This window comes from Lissotriton helveticus, chromosome 3_1 (genome assembly GCF_964261635.1).
Source record: "Lissotriton helveticus chromosome 3_1, aLisHel1.1, whole genome shotgun sequence".
NCBI lineage: Eukaryota > Metazoa > Chordata > Amphibia > Caudata > Salamandridae > Lissotriton > Lissotriton helveticus.
In genome coordinates, this window is record NC_136061.1 from 1,365,991,541 (window position 1) to 1,366,015,936 (window position 24,396).

Consider the following 24,396-nt stretch of genomic DNA (forward strand, 5'->3'; position numbering starts at 1 on the left):
TGAAAAGTTTTATAAACAAGTCACATGACCTGTTATGCGGCATAGGGTATAAAATGCGGAGAAAATACGTTGGCACGTGAGGCGGCGTCAGTAGCGGACCGATGTGCGAATAGGCCGAAGGCAATACAACGCGCCAAGATCCGGATGGCACCGAGGTGGTGTCTAGTAAGTTGTCGCACTTCTGTGGCCATCCTACAATGTTGAAAGTCGGCGTGGGGCGCCCCGTTGGCCTGTGAGATGGCGTCAGTAGCGGACCGATGTGCGAATGGGGCCAAAGGCAGCGTAACAATATTTTCTGACTGACACCACAAGGCGCTGAGATGCCAAGATCCGGATGGCACCGAGGTGATGTCTAAGTTGCGGACTGATGTGCGAATGGGGCCAAAGGCAGCGTAACAATATTTTTTGTATGGAAGATACCACTAGGCGTTGAGATGCCAAGATTCGGATGGCACTGAGGTGATGTCTAGCAAGTTGGTGTGGTCATCCTACAATGCTGAAACTCGGCGTGGGTCGCCCCATTAGCCTGTGAGATGGCGTCAGTAGCGGACCGATGTGCGAATAGGCCGAAGGCAGCACAACGCGCCAAGATCCGGATGTCACCGTAGTGGTTTCATAGTTGAGAGGCACTTCATCTGCAGTGGGGCGCCGAGATCCGGATGGCACCGAGGTGATGTCTAGCAAGTTGCTGTACTGGTGTGGTCATCCTACAATGCTGAAACTCGGCGTGGGTCGCCCCATTAGCCTGTGAGATGGCGTCAGTAGCGGACCGATGTGCGAATAGGCCGAAGGCAGCACAACGCGCCAAGATCCGGATGTCACCGTGGTGGTTTCATAGTTGAGAGGCACTTCATCTGCAGTGGGGCGCCGAGATCCGGATGGCACCGAGGTGATGTCTAGCAAGTTGCTGTACTTGTGTGGTCATCCTACAATGCTGAAACTCGGCGTGGGTCGCCCCATTAGCCTGTGAGATGGCTGTTCTTTGGATTTGGGCCTGGTCCACCAAAATGGCCCTGGGACACCTTAGAACTCGGACGCTCGATTTTTTTTTCCTTTCCTGTACATGCAAAAAAAGGTAAATGCCCGGTACGTTACACGCTTCATCTGCCACGATGAACTCTCCAGAGGAACCGAAAAAAAATATAGTTGTGGTAACTATACCATGCATCGTCATATGGAGAGGTGGCACCAATTAATTATAGTGCTGCATAAAAGAGAGATTTGGAGGAGAACCCCTGACCTGCTAGTACATTCATCAAAGAAGTGGCACTGAGAGCTTCAGAGGCAAGGGAAACGGTCCCAAATATTTAGAAGAACTTTGGAAAGATTAAAATGACATGTTTAGATTGTGGCAAATTAATTTCATGTGGACAGATGAGTGTTACTCTAATAAATACAGCATATCAACATCATCATAGTCGATGGTTGGTAGAGACATTTTGACTATATCCTGGACCTGCCCGTCCTCGCCCAAAATGGCGCCGGCATAAATGGGACTCGTAACTCCTTGTTGTGTACTGGTTGCAGAACCTTGAAATCACGAGATACGTATGCAGTTTTGAAGCACATGGCGGGCGGGGACGAGAATTGATTGAATATTTCGACATCCCTATTGATATTAAGTTCTGATGTGTTATTGATTACTGTACTGTTGAAAGTTCGAATTAACGTCACCCATGGTACTTGCCCGCAAATGTATATCTAGATAATTTTATTGTAACTGGCCCTGTCGTATTTTAATTATAAAATGTACGTCCACCGATTCCGTAACTGTTAGACACCTTAGTTCTTGCAACCTAATGGCCCGCCCGTTACGTTCCTCTACAGTGTAAATGTCTATTCATCATATACGATTACAGTTTGCTCTGTGGCAGGCCCACGTGGTTATAGGCTCGTATTTGTATAATGAAATTTTCACAATAAAGGTTTTTAAAAGAAAACATGGTAGTAGTATATACATTGGTAAAGTTTTTAATAATAGTGACTGTTTTAGAATCATTAAAAGGCAAGTGAAATAAAGCAGACCAATTACATGAAGGGTAAAAGGTATAATACGAAGGAACGCAGTAAAGATAAATGGTCAAGGGCTGTTGTGTTTTCTATTCCTGCAACATAAAGTGATCGATAAGAATCTCATATTCAGGCGTATCGGCGACTAAGACAGCAGGTCGACCCTCTTTTGCTCAACGGCTCCGTCATGGGACGAAGAAACGCTCTTTTTCTCGAAAAAAGAATATATTTTACTTGCAGGACAGTTGTAAAATTTCCGGGAAAGTACATTAGCCTGGAACATTATAACATATATTTAAGAAAAAATAATGTTCGGAAGTAATGAAAAGCGTAATTTTTAGGTCATATGACCAAGCCTTTCATCATTACAATAAGAAAAGTAAAATGAACCAATGAAAAGTTTTATTAACAAGTCACATGACTTGTTATGCTTACGTTACGCGCTGCGCGCCCCGGATGACTTCCGGATGCGCTAACGCGGCGCGTCATATGACGCATTACGCGACAACGCAGGTACAGAATATAGTCAAAATGTCTCCACCAACCAGCGGTCGGAACACAACCCCTTTCAGCAGGCTAAATAGTTCTGTTAAATGACAACAGAAGGGACAGGCAACAAGAACCATCAGTCAAAGAGGGGAGAGCTAGTTCTTCTCTACCGGGTTACATTGGGGCGCTACCGGAACTGATCGAATTGGTAGTCTACAGTGTTTCTGGATGTTTCAGACTGAAGCTGGGGTTAGCATGAGAGCAGCACCATTTCGTAGCTCCGTCGTGGTCATTCCGCAACCAATCATGGCAGCCGTTCTTTATCGTTATTTTGGGCGGGGTGGGTGGCGGAGCCGAGCTGTTTTGCAGCCATCATTGTGTGGAGTTCAGTTCATCTCACTAGTTTTGTATTTGTCATGAGGGGTTGTTCCTAATGTTTCTATTTTAGCGAGGTCAAAAAGAGATCCCATTAGTGGCCTACTGATTTTGCTCGATTCCTTTTCTTTTTTTTTTACACGATTTTTCGTTATCTGCAAAGACTAAACAGAGTATTGCGACTCTGTGTTTGTTTGTAAATAGAGAATGAACCAAAGAGAACTAATTCTAAAACAGTAAATACTTGGATAACAATCAATCAAATGGAGAGAGAAGCAGGCACGACGGATTACAATGGGGGCAAAGACCTGCGTTAACTACCTTTCACTATCTGCAAAGAGAGAGTACTCCTAATAGAAATGAGGGGGGGGGGGGCACCATTCAAAGCAGATCAGTGTGCATAAACACGAAAATGTTTTCACTTACCACGTACTTGACATTCGACAGCTTATGATATTTGCTATTAAAAAACCATTGAAATTCACTGAAAAAACCATAGGTTATAGACCATATATAGTTAGGAATTAGCATTTACAAAACCTTGAAAATTCACTGAAAAAACCATAGGTTATAGACCATATATAGTTAGGAATTAGCATTTAAAAAACCTTATTTTACTCACACAAAACCATTGAAATTCCATATATAGTTAGTTGCACTAACTATATATCGCGCACCTGCAATCCACTGCTGATCATGTCACATATTACATCATTCATGACATGGTCAGTGACATCACTGATGACATCACTGATGACATCTCATTTGACATCATTCTTGTGCTAATACGATAAACCTCTTCAGACTCTAATATAACCTTAGATACACTCAGTGTATACAGACCCTCACACACTGCCACTCATCCATGGAGTTACTCACACACCCAGTCAGTCATGCAAAGAAACAATCTCACCTCCATTTCTTCAACTATACAGTTAAACACACCTTACTTATTGAAACATATACTAACACATATTTACTCTCTTATACAATCCCTGATACAAGTTCACAATGATCGATACAACCACTCACTCATTCGGTGGCTCTCATGCACAGTTATTTATATATGCCAACTCTCACATGTACTGTGTTTTACATATGTACTTACTATGACATGTAGCATTGAGATATCCATTCACTCATCAATACACTCATGCACACAGTCAACTGCCCATGTAGCTGTTTCCACATGCACTCTTGAACTCATACACCTAGTGAATAAACTGTTCACACATCTATGCATAGAGTCACACACCTTCCAGCCACCCCTACACAAACTCAATCTCCCATAGAAATACTTGGGCAACCAATTAATAACACATATAGCCTCTCGTATAGCTAATGATCAACACATGCAGCAGTTTACAGAACAGACATAATGATGCACAAATTAAGACAGTTTAGTCACTAACCCATGCATTCAGTGAGACACATTTAATCACTCACTCATACAGTCAGTCACGCACCTACTAAATCCTTCATCCAGACACTTATACATCCACTCATTCTTCAATATGTAAGACATATTTTAACTTTACAGAAACATACAGTCACTGGATGTTGTCATCAGTGATGTCATCAGTGATGTCATTTGAGATGTCATCAGTGATGTCATCAGTGATGTCACTGACCATGTCATGAATGATGTAATATGTGACATGATCAGCAGTGGATTGCAGGTGCGCGATATATAGTTAGTGCAACTAACTATATATGGAATTTCAATGGTTTTGTGTGAGTAAAATAAGGTTTTTTAAATGCTAATTCCTAACTATATATGGTCTATAACCTATGGGTTTTTCAGTGAATTTTCAAGGTTTTGTAAATGCTAATTCCTAACTATATATGGTCTATAACCTATGGTTTTTTCAGTGAATATATATATATATATATATATATATATATATATATATATATATATATATATATATATATATATATATATATATATATATCCAATACAGTATATTCCTGTCCTTTCCCCAAGCGCTGGTGCTGTTTCAGCAGCCTATCACCAATGCAGGCACCATTGCATTATAGTGCATGGAATGTGCCCAGGGTGAGAAATAAATTAAATAGAGAATGGCTTATGGTGATAAATAACTGCTCACTAATACTCCTTCAAGAAACCGGGCGCACTGAACTTTTTTGTATTGATGGTTTTAAAACGGTTTCCACCAAAGCTATTTCTTCAAAGTCAGGGAGAGCCAAAGGAGGCCTGATAGTTTTTGTCTCGGTTACATTGCAGTCAATTCTAAAAAAATCTGATACTAATTCAGTTTTTATATCTTTGTACAAAAGGGAACCAATGTATAATGATTCATTTCTACAATAGTATTTTTGAAAGCACCAAATACAAGGTAGTTGTGTCCTTAGAGGAGGAATTAGACACATTTTTAAAAGGCATTAGGGGGACTACCTGCTTATTTGGCCGGGTGATTTTGACAGTAAGAATTGTAACATTTTAAATGGAGAACACTGTTGTCACGGGATGAACAGGGCGACCCTTGCTCCCACTTCCTTCATAACGCATATGGGGATACCAGGAATAGCTGAATGTATAAATACAATCTAGAACTTTTGGAGCTACCTGGAAAAAAGGGGCGAAATCGCTGTTCAAACTTATGAAGGAGCACGATCCTCATCAAATATTAATCATGTCTTGATCTCAGGAAATTGTAAGGGTATAGTAGAAAACTTTGAAGTACAGATAAGCCCATTTAGTGACCATCGCCCAATATCGCTGGTGTTGAAGCTTACACCGAAGCATCTAGAAAAGATGTGTATAGTATTGAATATCAAAACCCAGGGAGAAAAAGGCACTTCTATAATGGTCAGGTGTCAACCCGCTAGAATTCATGGACAACTTGGCCCAAAATAGCCAAGAAGATATTTCCATCTGCTTGAGGGATCCTCATGGGATTTACTGGTCATAACGGCTTTCTGTAATATAGTGGGCACTATTTCTGTAAATTTAAAATCCAAGAAGAAACATGCTTCCTCCCATCCACGAATATTTGATCAAAAGTGTACCAGAATAAATCAGTAACTAAAAGATGTTTTAAAAATCACACATAGGGACAGGAAAAGGGTGAGTACTCTACGTAAAAATTATAAGCAAAGCTAAAATACCAGGAAAGTAGAAATTAGGGAATTAGCTTGGGATAAATTGGTCCTGGTGGCAAAGACAGGAGATCCTATACTATTCTGGAAGATGTTATACCATCCCTTTTTTAAAGATGAGTCAGCCATTAAGATTGAGACCATAGTATTACCGGAACAATGGTTATCACATTTTGAATATATATTTAACCCAAACAAAGATTAATTTCTGATAACATTTATACTATAATCGTTGCTAAACAAAAAAAAAAGAGAAAGGGTGTAAAAGCAGGTAAAACAGAATGAAGCATTCTGGAGAGGAGTGAAAGATGTCACTTTGCAGAAAGAAAAACCACCCGGAGGGAGGCAAATGCCGAAAGCCCAACCTGAAAAGGTCCTCGCAGAATGGGGAGGATGGGTGGGCGTTAAGGAATCTGAGGTTAGACTAGGTCTCAACCAGATACATCGATACTGAAGGTAAGTAACTCATTCATCTGATAGAGACGTCTAGCCGCAGATTCCTTAACTTATAATAGATACCAAAGCCATACCCATAGAGGAGGCGGGTCTGCGACTGAATCCCACCAAGTTCCAGAGAACTTAGCCGTTAACATTGTGACTAAAACAGTGCTGTCAACCAGGTGACTGAACAAAGCGGGGACAGCAATGTCAGCGCAGCGAACACCAGACCATGAAGCTCCGAAGAGTGGAAAACAATGGGCAAAGGCACCACAAGCAATCAAGAACAGCACGAAAACCCCCTTGTGTATACCGATTGAGAGAAGGAAAGCACAGAGCCAGAATGCCCGTGCTGAAGTGAGAGTTCAGAACTTGGTAAAGAAGATGAACGAAGCCTAGGGTCGAGGGATCCACAGGATCAGATGTGTCGACAGGAAGCAAGACCAGAGAGAGGACAAAGCAGTATGACGGAGTAAGTGCATACCGGTCGAGCAAGCAGAACAAAGGAAAAAGCACTGTTAAACCTGCACCTGCAAAGATATGTGGGGCAGTAATGGCAGGATGCTGCCCCATGGCTAGCAAGTACCGGTACAAAGTCCACAGACACTGCAGCAATGAACCTTGCATGCACAGAGTGTGACAGCAGGGACCCCAAGTAGAAGCATGGAAAACACCTGCACTGAAAGCAGCAGAGAAATAAGAAAAAACGTGTGCTTGGGAAGTGTCCAGATAACGAGGGCACAAGGCTGTGTACAGCATAGACGTACGTGGCGAAGTCCCACCGCCTATAAATGCGCCCAGACAGAGCTGAAGGACGAGAGGCACTACCCATCCCGTAGAGTGGGGGGTAGACCAGTCACTGCAGAAGCGGATAAAAGGAAAGTAGGCACCCTATGACAGCGAACATACCAGGATGTACTCAGTACGCGCAGACACTGAAAAGTTGTGCAGCGCAACTCTGCGTATGGGAGGGGACCACTCTACCAGGCTCTGCCCTGGTACTATACGATTACAGGGTGTCGGTCGCGGAAGAACTGTGCCGGAACGAGACAGAACAAGATGTCCCAAGGGACAGTGGCTGGCGAAAAGGAGATCATCCAACACTGACAGAGGAGCACAGTGATGCTGAAAATCACCCCAGGGAGAGGGAGAAGCCTCACAGTAGTGAACATCTAGAGATGCATTGAAATACTATGGGCTAATCAAAGACCCCAACTGAAAGTGCAGTAGAGCGACGCCAACCTGTGGTCGCTTAACAGCAGAAAAGGAGGACAGCTGAATCACAGAAACACATCTGTGAGGAAGACTCCATAGCAGCCTACCGAGCCGTCCCTGTAGGAAGGCAGCTACATAATAGCCAACAAATATCCCAGATAGGGTAAGTCTTAACCCCGGTAGGGGGCTCCTCTTAAGGGAAACTCACCAACAGAGGACTGAAAGGAAGACCGAACCAGCTGACCAGCTGTACTGAACAAAGGCAAACACGGTGAAATAGCCGCTTAGGACAATCTGGGTATTACCTTATAAACCCAGGGTCTCCAGCAAACAAGGGAACACTGCCTATGCAGAAGAAAGTCAAATAAATGAAAAGGAGAAGGCTATGCCACAGGGACCAGAGTATTACGGGAGACCAGACATGAGGCAGGGCACCGCTGAATCAGCGTGACAATCAAAAAGGTCAACGCCATTTAATGGCAGATCCTGAAGAGCGTCCCGAACATTTTCCGGAAAATTACTATCACGCAGCCATGCATGGCGGCGTATAGCAACTGACTGGGCCATTGCCCTCCCTACAGAGTCTGTAGCATCTAGGACCGATTGAAGGGAAAATTGTGCCATTACCCGGCCATCAAGGAGAAGCCCGGGGCCCTTCTGGGTGAGAATGAAGAAGGAGCTCAACCAAGTCTCAAAGGGCAAAAGAAGCACGTGCGAACACGCAAAATGTGTTCAAGGCACAGATGGTCGCACTGGTGGAGGCAAAAATGTGTCGACCACATGTCTCCATCAAGCGAGACTCCCTAGTGGGAGGTAGCAACGGCAGAGCGCAAGAAAGTTGCAGGTCAAAAGTCGCCTGGACAGCCAGACCCTGAGCTCTAGGGTGCAGGGAGAAGCATATAGGATTGTTTGGGGCTGGACAATGCCAGCGAGCAATGGCTCGATCAACAGGATCACTAGAGGGCCGTGCCCAGGTACCAAGCAGGATGTCAAACAGCCTTGTTCGCCCTAGGTTAGCAAGGTATGCCCAGACGTGGGTCCCTTGCTCACTGCCACTGGATTCAAGCTAGCCTGGCTGATGATGGCTGATTAGCCAGAAACTGGTCCCAGGATGCTGGTTTCCGGTCCAGGAAAGACATGGCTTGGCAGTTCAGGCGGAACTGTTCCCATGAGGCACAGGGTCAGACTGACTTGCATATGGCCATGTCTGAACTAGGGTGGCGGAGTGAGCTAAAGAATGATGGATTAAACTCAGATCAGTTGACTGGGGGTGAGTGTTGGCAATGTTCAACACTCCGTCCATCATCCCCCTTTGGTTTTGCTTTGTCAAACAAAGCCCCACCGAGGGGCAGCAGGGGCTCCACGTCCACAGGCTCAAGGTGAAGTAGGTCCAGTAAAGAATCAGAGGCCAATGAAACTTCAGGGGGTTTCACTGAAGAATATCTGCTGCCCAGCGTACTGCCAGTGCGAAAGCCGCACTAGCCTCTGTTGCTATTCTGGGTGGCGACAATAAACCATCTGTTGGGGATGGTTGGAGGCTAACTCGCCCACTAGAAAGTAGAGGTGGAGGAGCCGGAGGTTGATCCTAAGGCCATGGAACGCTAGGCATCTACATCAAGGGGCATTGAAATGACTGCGAGTGAGGTGATCCCAGAGGAATTTCATCCACCTGTAATAGAGTCGTTGGCATCGGACGTCAACAGATGCCGAGACTGCGTCGTATCGACGTCGAGAACCTCCAGGGGGAACTCTGTGGGCGCAGTCTGACTGCAACTCGCTCTCCGGAATCAACCGACGCCTAACCGGAATCGTATCGGCGTCCACCAGCATGGAGGACAGAAGTCGACAGGGAGTCAAACCCGATGCTGCAGCAGACATCTACGTAGGGAGCTGCACAGGGCTATGCAGAGACTGTACGGGTGGGCTGGACAGACGCCTGGGACGCCCCTCGGGGGACCTGTCCGACACCTTATCGACTCCGGAATGGGAGTCGATGCACACAGCTGGTGCCTTCCTCCTCTGTGGGACCCGAAGGCGCACCAGGGAGAGGGGGTGACCCGAAGAAAGACTGGAGAGTCCTTGAGAATGCCTTCATCTGGGTCCTTGTCGCTCCTACACCCGGAAAGGGTGGATATGAGGGAGACTACTCCTGTAAGCTCGTGTCTGGTAAAGACTGAGAGCAGCGTGACTTATGCTTGCACACTGTTCCATGATGCCTAAGGTGCCAAGAAGGGCTTAAAAACAGGCCAGGGAACCTCTAGGTTTCCTGGCCCCGCGTTGGGACGTGGAAAAGAAGAAGAACTGACTAGCGTGCTGGTCTATATGTGGCTCCGCGGACGTCGTCCGTGGATGACTTTAGGGCAGAGCCGTGCGGCGCTGACCCCAGCGCGCAGAGGTGCTGCTGCAAAAAGTTTTCCGGATACAGTCTGACATCTGGGGATATTCTAAGTTGAGGAATCTGGGGCGAGACATCTCTATCAGATAAGTCCTGTAGGACTCAAAGGGTAAAGTGACCGCCACGCCAGACCAGACTGTAAAGTCGGAAGTGCTTTGTAAACGTGTGCAAGGAAGACCAAGTTGCTGCCTAATAGCTATCTAGGAGCTTGCAAGCCTTCAGGAGGTTATGTTTTGGACAATGTGCAGCAGATCTTAATGCACAGCACTATCCATTATGATGGGATGGTCCATTTCTCCACTGCTTTCCCTTTTTTGCTCCGAAGTACCCTATGAAGAGTTGATTGTCCTCCCGGAACCCTTTTGTGCCATCACAGTATAACGACAATACTCTTTTTGGATCCAGCCAATGGAATCTCTCCTATTTAGAGCGGGGAAGCAGAGGGTAAAAGGTAGGCAGTGATGTATTGGCTTACATAAAGGGAGTTACCACCTTCGGTAAAAAGGATGCTCTAGTATAAGGGACAAGCTTGTCTGGGTAGATGTTAATGTACATAGGAAGTGCTGATAGTGCCTGTAACTCACTAACCCTCCAGGCATACGTTATCGCCATGAGGAAAGCTGCTTTGATGTTGAGAAGTCTGAGTGGACAGTTGTAACGTGGTTTGAAGGGGGCACACATCAGAAATGTGAGAACAAAATTGAGATCTTACTGTGGCATAATGAAAGGTGTTGGCGGGAACATGTGCTCGACTTTCAGCAACCTATGAACAATGTTCCCTCTAATTTTTTTATGTGCGTTAGAGTAAGGTCTCTGTGCGCTGCAGCCAAGGCTATGTGCGCCAAGAACCCAACGCGCATGTAGACCAGGGCTTTAAGTTGAATGAAAAAACTCGGGGGTTTATCAAAGGGGCGTGACGGATGCAATTAAGGGCATGGCTTAAAAGCAATTAAGCAAAAACCTGTGCTTAGAATAGTGTGCCACCTGACTGATATTTTGCTTCTTCTGTCATTCCATCCAGATATATAATACAAGTAACATTACATCTACAACAATCCAGGACTCTTAGTTTTGTCAATGGTTGTTTGTTGCATAAAGTTGCATAGAATATTGAAAATGCTTGCGTTCTTTTGGTAGAGGTTGTGGCTTAAGGCTCGAGCTGCCGACTTAGTAGAGGGGTTTTGAGTCTCTGGTCAGCCGGTGATCTGGGCAAATCAATTAAACTCCCCATGCATACCAAAAAAAAAGAATAATAAATCATGTAAAGAGCTCCAATATTTTAAGGGTTGAGGTCACACTATATAAAAAACTTGCTGCATTTCTTTTCTAAATGTGGGGCTGATGGTTTGCCTTTTGAAAGAATTAATGTTAAATGCAGCCCATGACGGGAGCTGTGATTAACATCCGTTCTTTCAAAAGGCCCACAATCAGCCCCGTAGCCGTGCTGCATTAGGAAAAGAAATGAAGCAAGTCTACAAACACGTGTGCTTTCAGGATCATCTGAAAGCACACGTTGTGCTTTTAAACTTGATGCCTTTATTTTCTTACATCGCTGCTGCGGGGCTGATTGGGGGCCTTTTGAAAGTATTTATGTTAATCACAGCGCTCATCAAGGGCTGCATTTAACATAAATACTTTCAAAATGCAAACAATCAGCCCCACAGTCCCGCTTTATTTAGAAAAGAAAGGCATCAAGTTTAAAATCACAAATGTGTGCTTTCAGATGATTCTGAAAGCACACCTCGAGTTTGTAGAATTGCTGTATTTCTTTTCTAAACAGAGCGTGGCTGTGGGGCTGATTGCTTGCCTTTTGAAAGTATTTATGTAAAATGCAGCACTTGACGGGCGCTGTGATTAACAAATACTTTCAAAAGGCCCACAATCAGCCCCACAGCTGCGCTCTAGTTAGAAAAGAAAGGCAGCAAGTGCAGGAGCATTTTCTGCCTTTCGGTTCACGAACGCTCTCTCGGATGTGCTGTGTGTGCGCGCTTCATACAAAGCACTGCGTGCTTAGGAGGACAGGTGTGCGCACCTGCATCTTTCAGGTAAGAGTAGAGAGCCATATCTCTGAAGATATGGCGTTCTCCTGCTCCCTACAAGCCGCGCAGCCTCGCAGTGGGCTGCGCTACGTTGAGGGACTTTTTGGAAAATCTCCCCCTAACTGTCAAACATCTGGCACTTGTGTCACTCTTAAGGACACAGAAACCATAGAAACATGAAATATAAGCAATCTAAAAAATTGGCAGCTATGAGAGAATGTGTTCTTTTCAATGGTTTTTGGTTGTAGCCTCTGCTGGGAGTGAAATTTAAAAGATCTTGCAGCCTATACCTGCACTACTTGCTGTCATCTTAGAGCCCATTTTCCTTCACTCACAACCCAACTAATGGGACGCCATGCAATTTCCTGTGCTTATAGAGGCTTTAAGATATTCTTAGTTTCTTGTTGCTTAAATTGGTGTGATTTCTGAGATTAGGTTTCCCGTATCCTCACTGCTTCTTTTTCCTCTTTACAGAGTTTACAGCACAAACTTAACCCGAATCAGGTATCAGTTCGCTTTACGTAGCACCAGTTGCATTACATGAGAACACATTTTTTTGTTAGGCACAGGGGAGATTAAGTGATTTGCCCAGAATCACATGATAGTCATCGTCATTGCCGAGACTCGAATTCAGTTCCCCAGATTCGAACTCGCCCGCACTAGCCGATAAGCCAACTCCTCTCCCCTCTCTTGAAGTCTGCCATACATCACAAGATAACCTCAAGTAGGAAAAATTCAGTAGGCCCACCCAATATGTGGCATACACAGCTGGAAGCCCTTTGGCGTACAGGAAGGACGCGGACTAGGGGCTTTCAACAGTGGAGTCAGCAGATACTCTGCAATTGGAAACACAGCGGTTCGACCACCTCTGTGTGTGGACCAGGTATTTGGTGGCACTGAATCTCAACCAATGTATGGTGGTACTTCCGTTCCATCAAACTGTAAATGATCTCCTAAGCAGAGTCTGTTGAGTGCCTGGGATAAAATTGAGGAACATCCAGGTTAAAGGCCAAAGGACCCACGGGGCCTGAATACGCGCCGGATGGAGTCAAGGCCATGGCAAACATCGCATTGAGGAAATGCGAAGAATCCGACGCAGGAGCAGGAAAAGGAGGATATGGATCCGTACCTTCCTGAAGAGGAGTAACCAGAGGTCGAACTGTAGCCTGCGGAGCCGGGGACGGCGCCCGTACAGGAGAAGCCTCACAGCCTGGAGAGGTCTCACCAGGCGCCGGTGACGTCGCTGAAGCCGGTGAATCTTCATGTTGCGAAGAGCCATTCGAAACCGGCAACACCACAACCGGAGAAGGTACCGGCGTCGCTTGAGAAAGATGGAGAGATAAAGTCCTTCCTTCGAGGTCGCTCAGCCAGAGTCTGCGATCTCGAAGCCCTGGCCTTCAAAGAACGATGTTGAGAGCCATTTCTTCTCTTGGATTTCTTATGTTTCTTCGACCTCTAAGTGTGAGAAGATAAAGACTTTGCCCTCTTCCTACCCCTCTTCTCCTTCTTTGCTTTGGCCATAAACAACTTGGCTTCACGCTCTTTAATCGCTTTGGGATTAATCTTCCCGCTGCTTCGGCATTCCTCGATGTCGTGGTCCCAAGATAGACACCATAGGCAGTCATCGTGCGGGTCCGTGATAGACATTTGCCCGCCACACTCCCTGCAGGGTTTAAATCCAGGTCTTCCTAGAAGTAGCCATCAGGAACAATCAAGAGATACAAAGTTCTCTTAGAAGAAAATGGAGAGCCCCTTGAAAAACCGTTAAGCGTCGACGGCACGGAAAAAAGGAAACTGATGTCAGCACGCAGACTAGTTCCTTTTGTGGCTCCGATGACGTCCTACGGTGCCGTGAGCGGAGCCGGTCCATTGTGATGTCCTCGTCGACGTGGGAGAGCTAGGAAAGAATTTTCCCGCAGAATGCTGGCGCAGGGGGTATTCAAAAGGGGAGGAATCCACAGGCAGAAGTATGAATCAGAAGCATATGCATCATATCCTGAATATAGCAAACACAACAACTTTTCAACCACTCGGCCCCAGTCAAGAGATCTGGGTTTAATCCATTGTTTTTTTGCTCACTATTCCACCCCAGTCTGGGCCCAGACATATGCAAATCAGTCTTGACCATGTTCCTCATGTGAACAGTCCAGCCCGAACTGCCAGGGGTACAGTCCTAAGTGGCATGGGTATGCCCAGACATGGGTCCCCTGCACACTGTTTCACTGGAGCCAAGCTAACGTGGCTGATGAGGGGGCGATACTCCGAAACCAGCCCTGGAATTTTTTTGCTGGTTCATATCCTGGACTCACCGCTCTGGAGTATAAGCGCAAACCTGCAGCATGTCCAGAACTGCTCCGTTTAAAGGAAGAGTCTGAGAAGGAGTTAGGTGCGTCTTTGGCACAAGGATAGTGAACCCCACCAAATGCAGAAGGTTTGCTGTAGTCTGGAGGTGGGAGACAACTTCCTGTGGCAAGCCCGCCTTCAACAGTCAATTATTGAGGTAGGGGAATGCTGGAAACCCCAACCTCAACAAACACTTTTGTAAACACTTGAGGGATGCTGGTAAAGCCAAAGGGGAGAACATCAAACTAAGTGCTCTTGGTCGACCGTGAACCCCAGGCAACGCATGTGGGCAGGCAGGACAGGGATGTGAAAATATGCATCCTGCAATTCCATCCAATCTTTTGGGCACACAGGACTTGGGTGAGCATCCTGAATTTCTCCATTTTCAGTGACAGATTGAGATGGCCTAGGTCTGGAATAAGGCTTCTGTCCTTATTGGGCACCAGAAAGTAGTGGGAATACCAACAACGACATACTTCTGATACCAGCACCTTCTCTAGAGCACCTTTGACCAAGAGAGCTAATACTTCCTGACTGAGCAAGGAGAGGTGCCAGAGGTTGTGTGGGGAGGGAGGGTGGGTGGTCACCAAGGGGAGGGAGGAGCTAGTTTGGACGACCTGCAAAAAAACAGCGGTCAGATGTTACTGACCGCCAGTGGTGCAGATTGGGGAGCGGGGGGTTTGGGGAGTGGTTGGCGAGACATTTGTCTACCTCTCCCACATGGTCTGTGGGAACCAAATCCTCGGCCACAAAAAGATTGTTTGATTTGCTGGGTGTGTAGAGACTAGATTGAAAGACTTCTGTGGGCAGAAAGTGGTCTGTGGTTGGCAAGGGGTCATGGAAAGGCCCAAGGACCTGGACACAACCCTGCTGCCCTTAAAGCACTCCAGTGGAGAGTCCAACTTCTCTCTGAACAAACTAGAGTCATCAAAGGGCATGTGAATAAGCAAAGCTTGGACATCCCATGAAAAGCCAGAGGTTCTCAACCAGGCATGGCGCCAAATAGTCACTGACGAAATTGACCCACCCAACGAGTCTGCAGTGTCCATCCCTCATCTTATGGTGAACTTGCCTGCATCCAAGCTGTCAGTAATTGCTTGAGAGTACGACCCAAGGGACACACCGTGTTACACTATCACTGCGTTAGGCTCGCTGAAGAGAACATCCTCTTTCTGAAGGTATTCAGCTTTTGGATTCCTTAGCCAGTGGAGTGGTAGGGAATGAGCCAGGTTTGATTTTGAAGGTGGCGGCATGGGCCACCAAGCTCTATGGGGTTGGGTCGTTGGTGAGGAAACTGGGATCTCTGGAGGAAGGGTGATGGTGGCGGGCAATTGCCCAATGCACAGGAGCCCATGTGCAGGTCCTGAACCAAGTACAGAGTAACACATTAGTAAGGGCTTCATTAAATGGGAGTAATGGTTTGGTGGGGGGCAACTCTTGGCGGAAGCACCTCAGTCAAGACATTTGTCATGGCTGCCACTGAGGGTAGTGTAAGGTCCATGACCTCAGCCATCGTAACGCTAAACTATAGTGAATAAGACACTCCTCCACACCCACGGTAGGGGGAGAGACGAGGGCAGTGTCAGGGGAGATGTCCAATCCACTGGCATCTGCCTGATCCTCATACCAGTTGTCCATGGGATCTTCTAATGTCATATCTATAAGGGTCCACAAACCACTCCCAGTCATCACCCAATCAGGGTCTTCATATGAATGTGTCACTGGTCCTTCATAGGGAGTCTGCCCCTGGTCAGCATCGGACGACACCCGTGAACCTGCCGGCGAAAGTCCAATGGGGACTAGTCCTAGCTCCTTGAGGCCCTGCGACTCGTCCGAACACTTGCGTGGTGAAGTCTAAGACATCAGACTTCTTTATCTTCTTGTGGGACTTAACAGACTTACCCAGACTACTTGAAGTGGAACGACAATCCCTGGATACAACTTTGCGAACGATCTCAGGACTTTTCTCGCAACAGAGACATGCAACGCTGCGGAGTTGATCAAAGTCAGGTGACAAGGAGCTTGAGAGAGCACTCTGAGTGCCTTAGTGTGCATGGCGCGGCAGTCATTGCATGTCTTGGTGTCGTGGTCTCGTTCAAGACACCGGAGACCAAACAACTGCAAGTCGATCACAGACATCTGTTGGTGAAAGGTATTGCATGGTTTAGCACTTGCCTTTCTGGTAGACATCCCGCACATCAGGAGACAAAGTCTCAAAATAAAATTCGACAAAGGGTCGAAAAAAGGGCAGTCAAAAAGTGACTGGGTTAGCCCTTCACCGAATCAGAACAGTGTGGCGCTGGGCTGGCGCCTAGTTATGGACCGCGCACTTCCCTTCCAGTGCTGACGTTACACAGAACAAAATTACACCACCTACAGGCACACAGGGGGACTGCTCACCAAATGTTTCTAGATTCAGACCTTAATTGGCCCTTCTCGGACGTTGTATGTAGTGTGTGCCTTGGCCTCAACGTTAGAAGCACTGAACCGGGGAGGGTGTAAAGGTCTTATTTTGAAATCTGTCTTTTTCTAATACGCTCATCTTTCACTATGCGTCACTAGTAGCAGCACGCTGTGTACATTTAATACTTTGAGAGGACCAATACAAATATGAAATATACATATTAGTATATATTGAGAGGACCAGCCAGAGGTCTAGAACAAAACAGGTCACTGGTCCACTGAAAATCCCCTCTGTGAAGACGGAAAACTAATGTGTGTTTAGTGTTTTTAATTTGAGAAGTAACATAGCCTTGAATAGTAACACGTTAAAATGATTCCTGGAATTGCTGAAAAAGAGCAGAATAAATTCACAGAGTAAACTATGGGAGAGAATATTTTAAAGCTCACTTTAAAACAAAAAGCAGACCAATTTTAAGCAAATCACAATTCTTTTTTAGGGATTTATGGTTAGTGGGTACAATAAGACAGCAATACGGTGGTTGGTGGGTACAATCCAACTGCTAAAATTCCTTTTGGGTCAATTAGCCTTCTCTCGCCTAAATGTTCATAGACAGAACGAAGATGGTGAGAGATTTTATTGAGCACTCTAATCAAGTGTGGACTGCTTAATACATCAAGTTAATTCAAATTCGAAATAGTGCCTCTTTTTACTGAGCAGTTATTTCAAGACCATAATGAAAAATGTGATATGCATGCTCCGATTTGACAACATGCTTCTTCTACCAATATTTTATGACCCTGAGCAAACTAGATGTTCACATTTGAAAATCAGAAAAAACAAGCTGGCCGAGCATTTTTATATGAAAAAGTAACCAATTTAATAAGATCTTTAGAGTGAAGAATGGCTCAATCTTTGTGATGACGTCTATTCAAGACGACTAGTCTATTAGTCATAAAACAAAAAACATGGCAAGCGCAATAAGGGTTTATATTTTTACAATGTGGGTTGGATTAAGTTTTAAAGAGGAAATAAAGGAAAAAGTTGGTGTTCCTATGATTTCCAATGCTCTGCATTGTACCTCCATCCTGAGACCAATGCACAACATAATTCTTATTAATATCAGAAATGTTCTGTCAGATAAAGTATATCTAATGGCCAGTGCTGCTCAAGGTATTTTCAGTGTTCTAAATTACACAGCACAGTAAAGATAAAATAAATACAGATCAATCAAGGTGTTTATCAAATACGTACATGATGGGATGATAAACTGCGGTTCTGTGTTTCCAGCATATCCCAGTTTTGTATACCTAAAAGGAAAAAAAAAAAAAAAGATTATATTTAGCCAAGTTAGCACTTCTCAGAACTTCGATGGGAACAAGGGGTGGGGGCAAGGAAGTGATGTGTAAACATAACCATGCTTGCTTTCTAATCCATCTAAGCACACCACAGTAACAACGTGACAAAGAAATAAAGATTCACACAGTGCTACCAACAGGTCTATTTTTAAAATCAATCCAATTCACACGATGCTAAGCAACCGCAGTATTGTTAATAGTGACTGCTTTAGTCTCCATGGAGGAGGCAGTTAGCAAAATGTCAAGTATTCTTTTGGTAAGAAAAAAAGCTAACAGCTCAAAGTAGTGATTTTCTTCTATTTGCACGTTTATTCCAGCTAGGTTTGGTTGTATACCCATAATAAAGTAAGGCGTTGAAAATTGGGGACACAACTTAGTATAGGACTTCCTGCAACAGGCAAAAGAGGCTGCACTCGCAAAGGCCCTAGAACAGTGGTTCCTACCCTGTGGTCCGGACGTCTCTAAAGCCTAATCGCGGAGTAAACACTTGCTTAGAAGATCAAATAATATTAGTAAGTTAATAAAGCGGATACAAATAGAGGAAAATTTACAATTCACATTTTTAAAACGTTCTTAAATGTGAAGGAATTTTAAACTGGATGCTAAAATAAAGTTTGCATTCTCATATTGATTCGAGGGAGAAGTGCAAGTGCATCAAACAGAATATAGAATGGATAATGACTGGCCTCAAATGAATTTAGAAACACTCCAACCTTCCGAATATAATTTTAAAAACAATCTATTTATGAATTAAATACAATATTTCATCCTCTGTGTATTTGTTTGATGAATGCTTGTTTCTGTACCTTTTATGTATTGTTTGCGGAGAGGAAGTGGCTTAACAGCGGGATCTGCAGCCTTTGGCACTCGAGCCTCAGCGTGGGTTGAACGTCTTGGGAATGATTGTGGGAAATGTTCGCTCTAATATACACTGTAAAATAGAAACCATTCATCAATATTGGAGGAGCGGTGGGGGCCCACACAATCACTATTGTAAGAGGGGTGGGTTGGAGATCGCCATAGGTGAAGATACTGCTGGGCATGCCTGCGCAAAAAAAAACAGTGGCAGCTACGCTCAGAGAGAGCCCTGGCAGTGTCGGAAAATCACTTAATTTCTCGTGCCACAACGTTTAGGCACAAGCGGACACCGTGCTTCCAATCAAAGTAGAAATCAGTAAATCAAGACGCCAGAGAATGCTGGGGGGAAACTCTGCGAGGCACGGCCTGCGGCCGTGAATAAGTGACGGCGGGTGGAGGGGGGGGGGGGGGGGAGAGGGGTGCTGGTGTGGGAGGGGGGAGGTGCTGGTGTGGGAGGAGTGCTGCTAGGGCAAGGCTGTGTTTGCGGGGAGAGAGAGGGGAGGTGCTGGTGTGGGAGGGGGGAGGTGCTGGTGTGGGAGGAGTGCTGCTAGGGCAAGGCTGTGTTTGCGGGGAGAGAGAGGGGAGGTGCTGGTGTGGGAGGAGTGCTGCTACGGCCTGGGGGAAGCTGGCTGGGGAGGGGGAGGAGAAGTGCAAGTTTATGGCCCAAAAGCGCGTGCCTGTGGCCACGTGAACTTCATGAAAACCGCAGCAAAAAGCTAGTGGTTTCATGAGGATTTTGAGCACTTGAATTCTCGATCCCTCAATGCGCTTGCGCGCATTGTAGGTCACGAGACCTAAAAATGCTTAGGACAGGGTACACGGCTTACAGCATTGACTTATTGTGGGTCCCTGGGTTCCAGAAATGATTAAGCAGTGGTCCTCAGACGTCAGAAGGTTAAGAACCACTGCTCTAGGAGGAGCCAGGCCAGCGCTCGAAATGGCCGCTTAGGCTCTCAGCTCCGCCGCCCTTCTTATCCTGCACACTCATCCTGCTACTTATCCTGCACCCGAGCCGCAACCTTGTTGCGGAGAAATGTTGCTGCCTCCGGTAGTGTGCTCCCGAGATTTCTCCCAGCTGTAACGCCGGAGAAATATCCTCGTTCAACCTTCGGCCCCAAGCAGACATGGAACCGGGGCTTTGCGTGAGTGGGACGGCCGGCCTCTGACGTGGCCACAGTGGCCATCTGCTGCGGGGTGGAGACTGCCTGCCGGAACGTGTTGATTGAATTCATCACCTTCGCCCCGATTATCCGGCTGCCTTAGCGGGTCGAGTGCTTGCATTACACCGTGGACCAGAGTGCCCGTATTTGACTTTTTTCTGCCCGTGTGCCGCTTGGACATTCTTTCTTTCTCCCTATGCTGTTGTGGGAGACATTTTGGGCATCACGTGAGCTATGTCGGGGCGCTGAGGACTCTCGTTGGCGATGGCCGTCCTGGCACATGTCGAGTCTGCTTCCATGCTACTGTAAGCAACGCAATGGAGCCATTCATTCCTTTGGTCGCGGCTCAACTGTTTGTTTGTGTGCGACAAGACGGTGACCGGCTGGACGCTCTGGAGAGTAACGTCCTGTCTGCTGAATCACGGCCGGCCGGAGAGCCACCTGTGAGAATGAATGCTGCGGCTCGTGCCTGCGAGGCAACGCCAGGGATCGGGGATGTTATGGCTGCTCTTGGTGCCCTGCGTGTCGCCCTGGATTACACCGCTTGCGACCTGGGGAGAAGATTAGACGCCATGACTCGCGCTGCGGGACACACTGTACGGGATTGCTTCCGAGTGCAGGGCACTGGGCCACACCTTGCACCCGAGCGAAGGGAATTGATTGCTCCGGACATGGCAATGTTGAAGTGCCGGGACCGCCCCATAGCCACTGGTCTGATTACTACTGGTAAGGAGGAGCCCGGAGATTTTGGACCTGCACCGTGGGTGGAGAGTCGGCTCCGAATGCTGCTTCTGGTGTTCCAGCTGTGGACCGATGGGGTGACCCTACCTCTTCTTCCGGACTTGATATTGCGGAGCCAGATACCATGCACTGGGGACTTACGGTTATACGTGGAACTTTCCCACATTGACTTTGCCTGTACATTGTTGCTTCCCACTGGCTTTCAGAGGCTGTCCAACGGATTATCCTGGTCACCATGGTCTCCCAAACTACCTAAGATGGCGGCTGGCCAGCTGAACTCACCATGTCCGATTGATCGCACGGGCCAGGGCTGAGGATGTCTCGGTGCTTTCTGGTGATTGCTTGGCTGGTGACAAAGTGGGAAACGCATTATAATGTGTATACTGTGTAGCGTCCTGTGGTACTGTATAACTTGCTTTATCGAATGTTCATTGGTTATTAATCCTGAGTTTGATTGACTACCGGGGGGGGGGGGGGGGAGGTCTGTAGTTTGCCTGCGGGAGAAATCGAGAGCCGTTCCGATAGCCCACCTCTATGCTTCCCTTTTCCCATTACCTTTTCTGCTCTGTCGGTTTCACATTGTGGGGCTCGGGGGGGGGGGGGGGGGGGTCGGTGGCTGGGAGCTCATGTAGCGCTCTTTTCTCCTCCTCCGTTTTTCTACTTCTTTTCTTGTTATATTTCGGATCTTCTTTTCCTCTCTATTCTTTTTCCTCTTTCTTCTATATTTCGGGTTTAGTTACTGGGCGACAGACACGCTGCTAGGGGGGTAGGCCGTAGCCATCTACAGGTGTGCGGGGTGGGGGTTGGGATTTATTATTTTTCTTTTTTGTGTTTCTATGGCCTTTTTCCTTCGCTCTTTTGGTTTTCCTTTCTCTTTCTTCCTTTTTCGGATGTGGGATCGGTCTATTGGATAATTCCCTGAGTTTATTGATTTGTTGTGATTCATGCCTTAACTGTTGCTGCATTATTGGTGTACTTGGGCGGGCGTCTACTCGGTGCTCGTGATATTTGAATGCACGTATATCCTGATTCTCTGCTATGTGATCCATACCTTCTTTGTGGTCGTCTCAATATGAGGAACTTTTGGTTTGGTTCGTCCGATGTATGACTATATCTTACGGTTAGGCACCCGATACCCACGTCTCTTTACGTTATATTGCAGCTTTTACGTTATTGATGTCATCCTGATTTAATAGTAAAATTGAACCTCACTTATCCGGAAATGATAACGATGTATGCCATGATATATGCCTTTAGATATGCTGCCGTGCCCCCGGGATGTTCGGCTAAATAGCGGTGTACACTTCTATATAAATAAAGGTTTTAAAAAAAAAAAAAAAAAAGAACCACTGCTCTAGAAGATGTAGCCTCTACTAATCGCTTTACCTTCACCAGCAATAAAACAGATCATTTTCTACTTCTCCTTGGCCTACATCAACTAAACATACAAGGACAGAAAGATTCAGTGGGTTTATGTGGCGCTACATAGGATTCCAGAAAGAAACCGAAATGAGGAGCAATTACAGGAGCAGTGGTAATACCCAAAAATTAAGCTTTTTGAGTGCCTTGGCATACCCGCACTTAACCCTAGGAAAGGGTGTCAAGTTTTAGATTGCGATTCTGGGCCATAATGATGAATGGTGATATATAAATAAAGGTAACAAAGAAAGGACTCTGCTACTCCCTTAACGCTATCAATTAGCATGTGAGCTTAATGCAGATCCAGGGCATGCCATGACAGTGCTTCTTGTCTTTAATGTTCCATCTACCTAAAGAAGATAAATGAGAGGGATAGGGAGATGGAGAAAATACCTTAAATATACAAACGCTGGGTTGACTTATACCTCAGATATCTCCTTCTGTCGTCCTTGAAGGGTTAACTTTAATTTGAGGATGATAGGTCATGAGAAATAGTTGAGAGCTGCAATAACCAATATTGGACATCTATATAAGACTGGGAAGCGCCTTACATTTCCTGATCTTTGGCACAAATTTGACATCTCTAGAAGGTCAATTCATGAGTGAAAAGTGTATAGAGCGCACAGATGCTTCGGAGTCTGTCCTGGCACTAATAAAGGACAACAAGAAGAGGATTAGTTCACGGCAAATAACCAGTTTTTTGTGTTTCTTCTGAAGATGGACTCAGAGTGGGGAGCAAAGTTCCAGGCCTTCGTCAGCAGTTTAGGTACTTTATGAACACCTCATAAAGTACAGCCACTTTAAAAGAGCAATGAGGTTAATGCTTGCACTGGAGGACAATAGTGACTCACCTCTGTTGAGCCCTGTTTAGCAAGGGTAACATCACCCTGGACAATGTTTAAAGTGTGCTCGCAGTTGGATATTGGGTGCAATCTATAAAATGATAAATGTACTTGTATGGCAGGAATTGTGGCACACATTTCTAAGAATGCATGTGTAGGAGGATGGATATCGGACTATGGTTACCCTAGATTTTTTGCCTTGTGTTTAGCTGGTTTTCGACTTAGTTGGCCTGGGATCCTGCTAATCAGGACCCCAGGCTATCTGCTCTCACTATAAAATGGACTCCATGTACTCTAGGTACATCTCCAATTGGTATTTGGGTCACCTTATCAGCTCCTGTATAGTGTGCCATAGGCACCCAGGGCATAGGTGCATCCAAAGCCTACCAGGGGCTGCAGCATATCTTTTGCCACCCCTGGCTGGCCATCCAAACTGACACAACTGGCTGATCACTCAGCTGGGGCAAGGTCGTGTAATCACCCCTTGCTTAGGTATAGTATTCCTATATCTACCTTTACATATAGACACATATGCACCTATAAGTCACTCCTATGGCAGGCCTTAACAATCCTGGAGGCAGAGTGCTCGGTTTTATGTGAGATGGTGCTCTAGCATGAGCTGAGCCTGTCTGCAGCTTTCAGAACCATTTCCTTATAGCTGTTCCAGGGTATTGCCATACCATATACTCTTAAGTGCATTATAATCCTCACGGTTATTGCTAACTTTGGTTTGGCTTTATCGAAACATGTCGTGTAAGGTGTTATACACTTTGGAATACTACCCCCTCGCCAGTTCTGGCGACGGGGGTAGCATTCCACCCTTCTAGAGGGAGAAGACATGTTACTTTCCTTAAATGCGGTTAAAATCAACCAGAGCCTCAGTATCACAAAATGGATGCTACTGCCACAGACAAGTCTGGCCTCCTGCTGCTGACCAAAACTCCGGCAGGGGAGGCCTGGAAAAAAGGTTCCCAGTCACAGGGAGGTGCTAGCACCAACCCAGACAGGAGATAGTGGATTGGGCAGGGAGGGCTGAATGAAACTAGAAACTGCCTGGGGCACACAAGGTGTCCCATGCATAGCCTAGTTCAAACCGGTGTTTGGGCACTCCACCCCAGCTCTGGCGCGAAACTGGACAAAGGGAAAGGGGTGTAACCACCCCCTTCCTGGGTCCCACCCATAGGAGGGAC

At 46.1% G+C, this 24,396-nt stretch overlaps 1 protein-coding gene across 1 annotated transcript in view; it reads right to left on the reverse strand.

Annotated features, from left to right (window-relative positions):
- ACTR3 (actin related protein 3) overlaps positions 1-24,396 on the reverse strand; it is a 431,810-nt gene that overhangs the window by 282,650 nt on the left and 124,764 nt on the right. Inside the window, exon 2 of the mRNA XM_078682010.1 lies at positions 18,083-18,138. Within this exon, the coding sequence (XP_078538136.1) occupies positions 18,083-18,138 (56 nt within the window). The remainder of the gene's footprint in view (positions 1-18,082; positions 18,139-24,396) is intronic.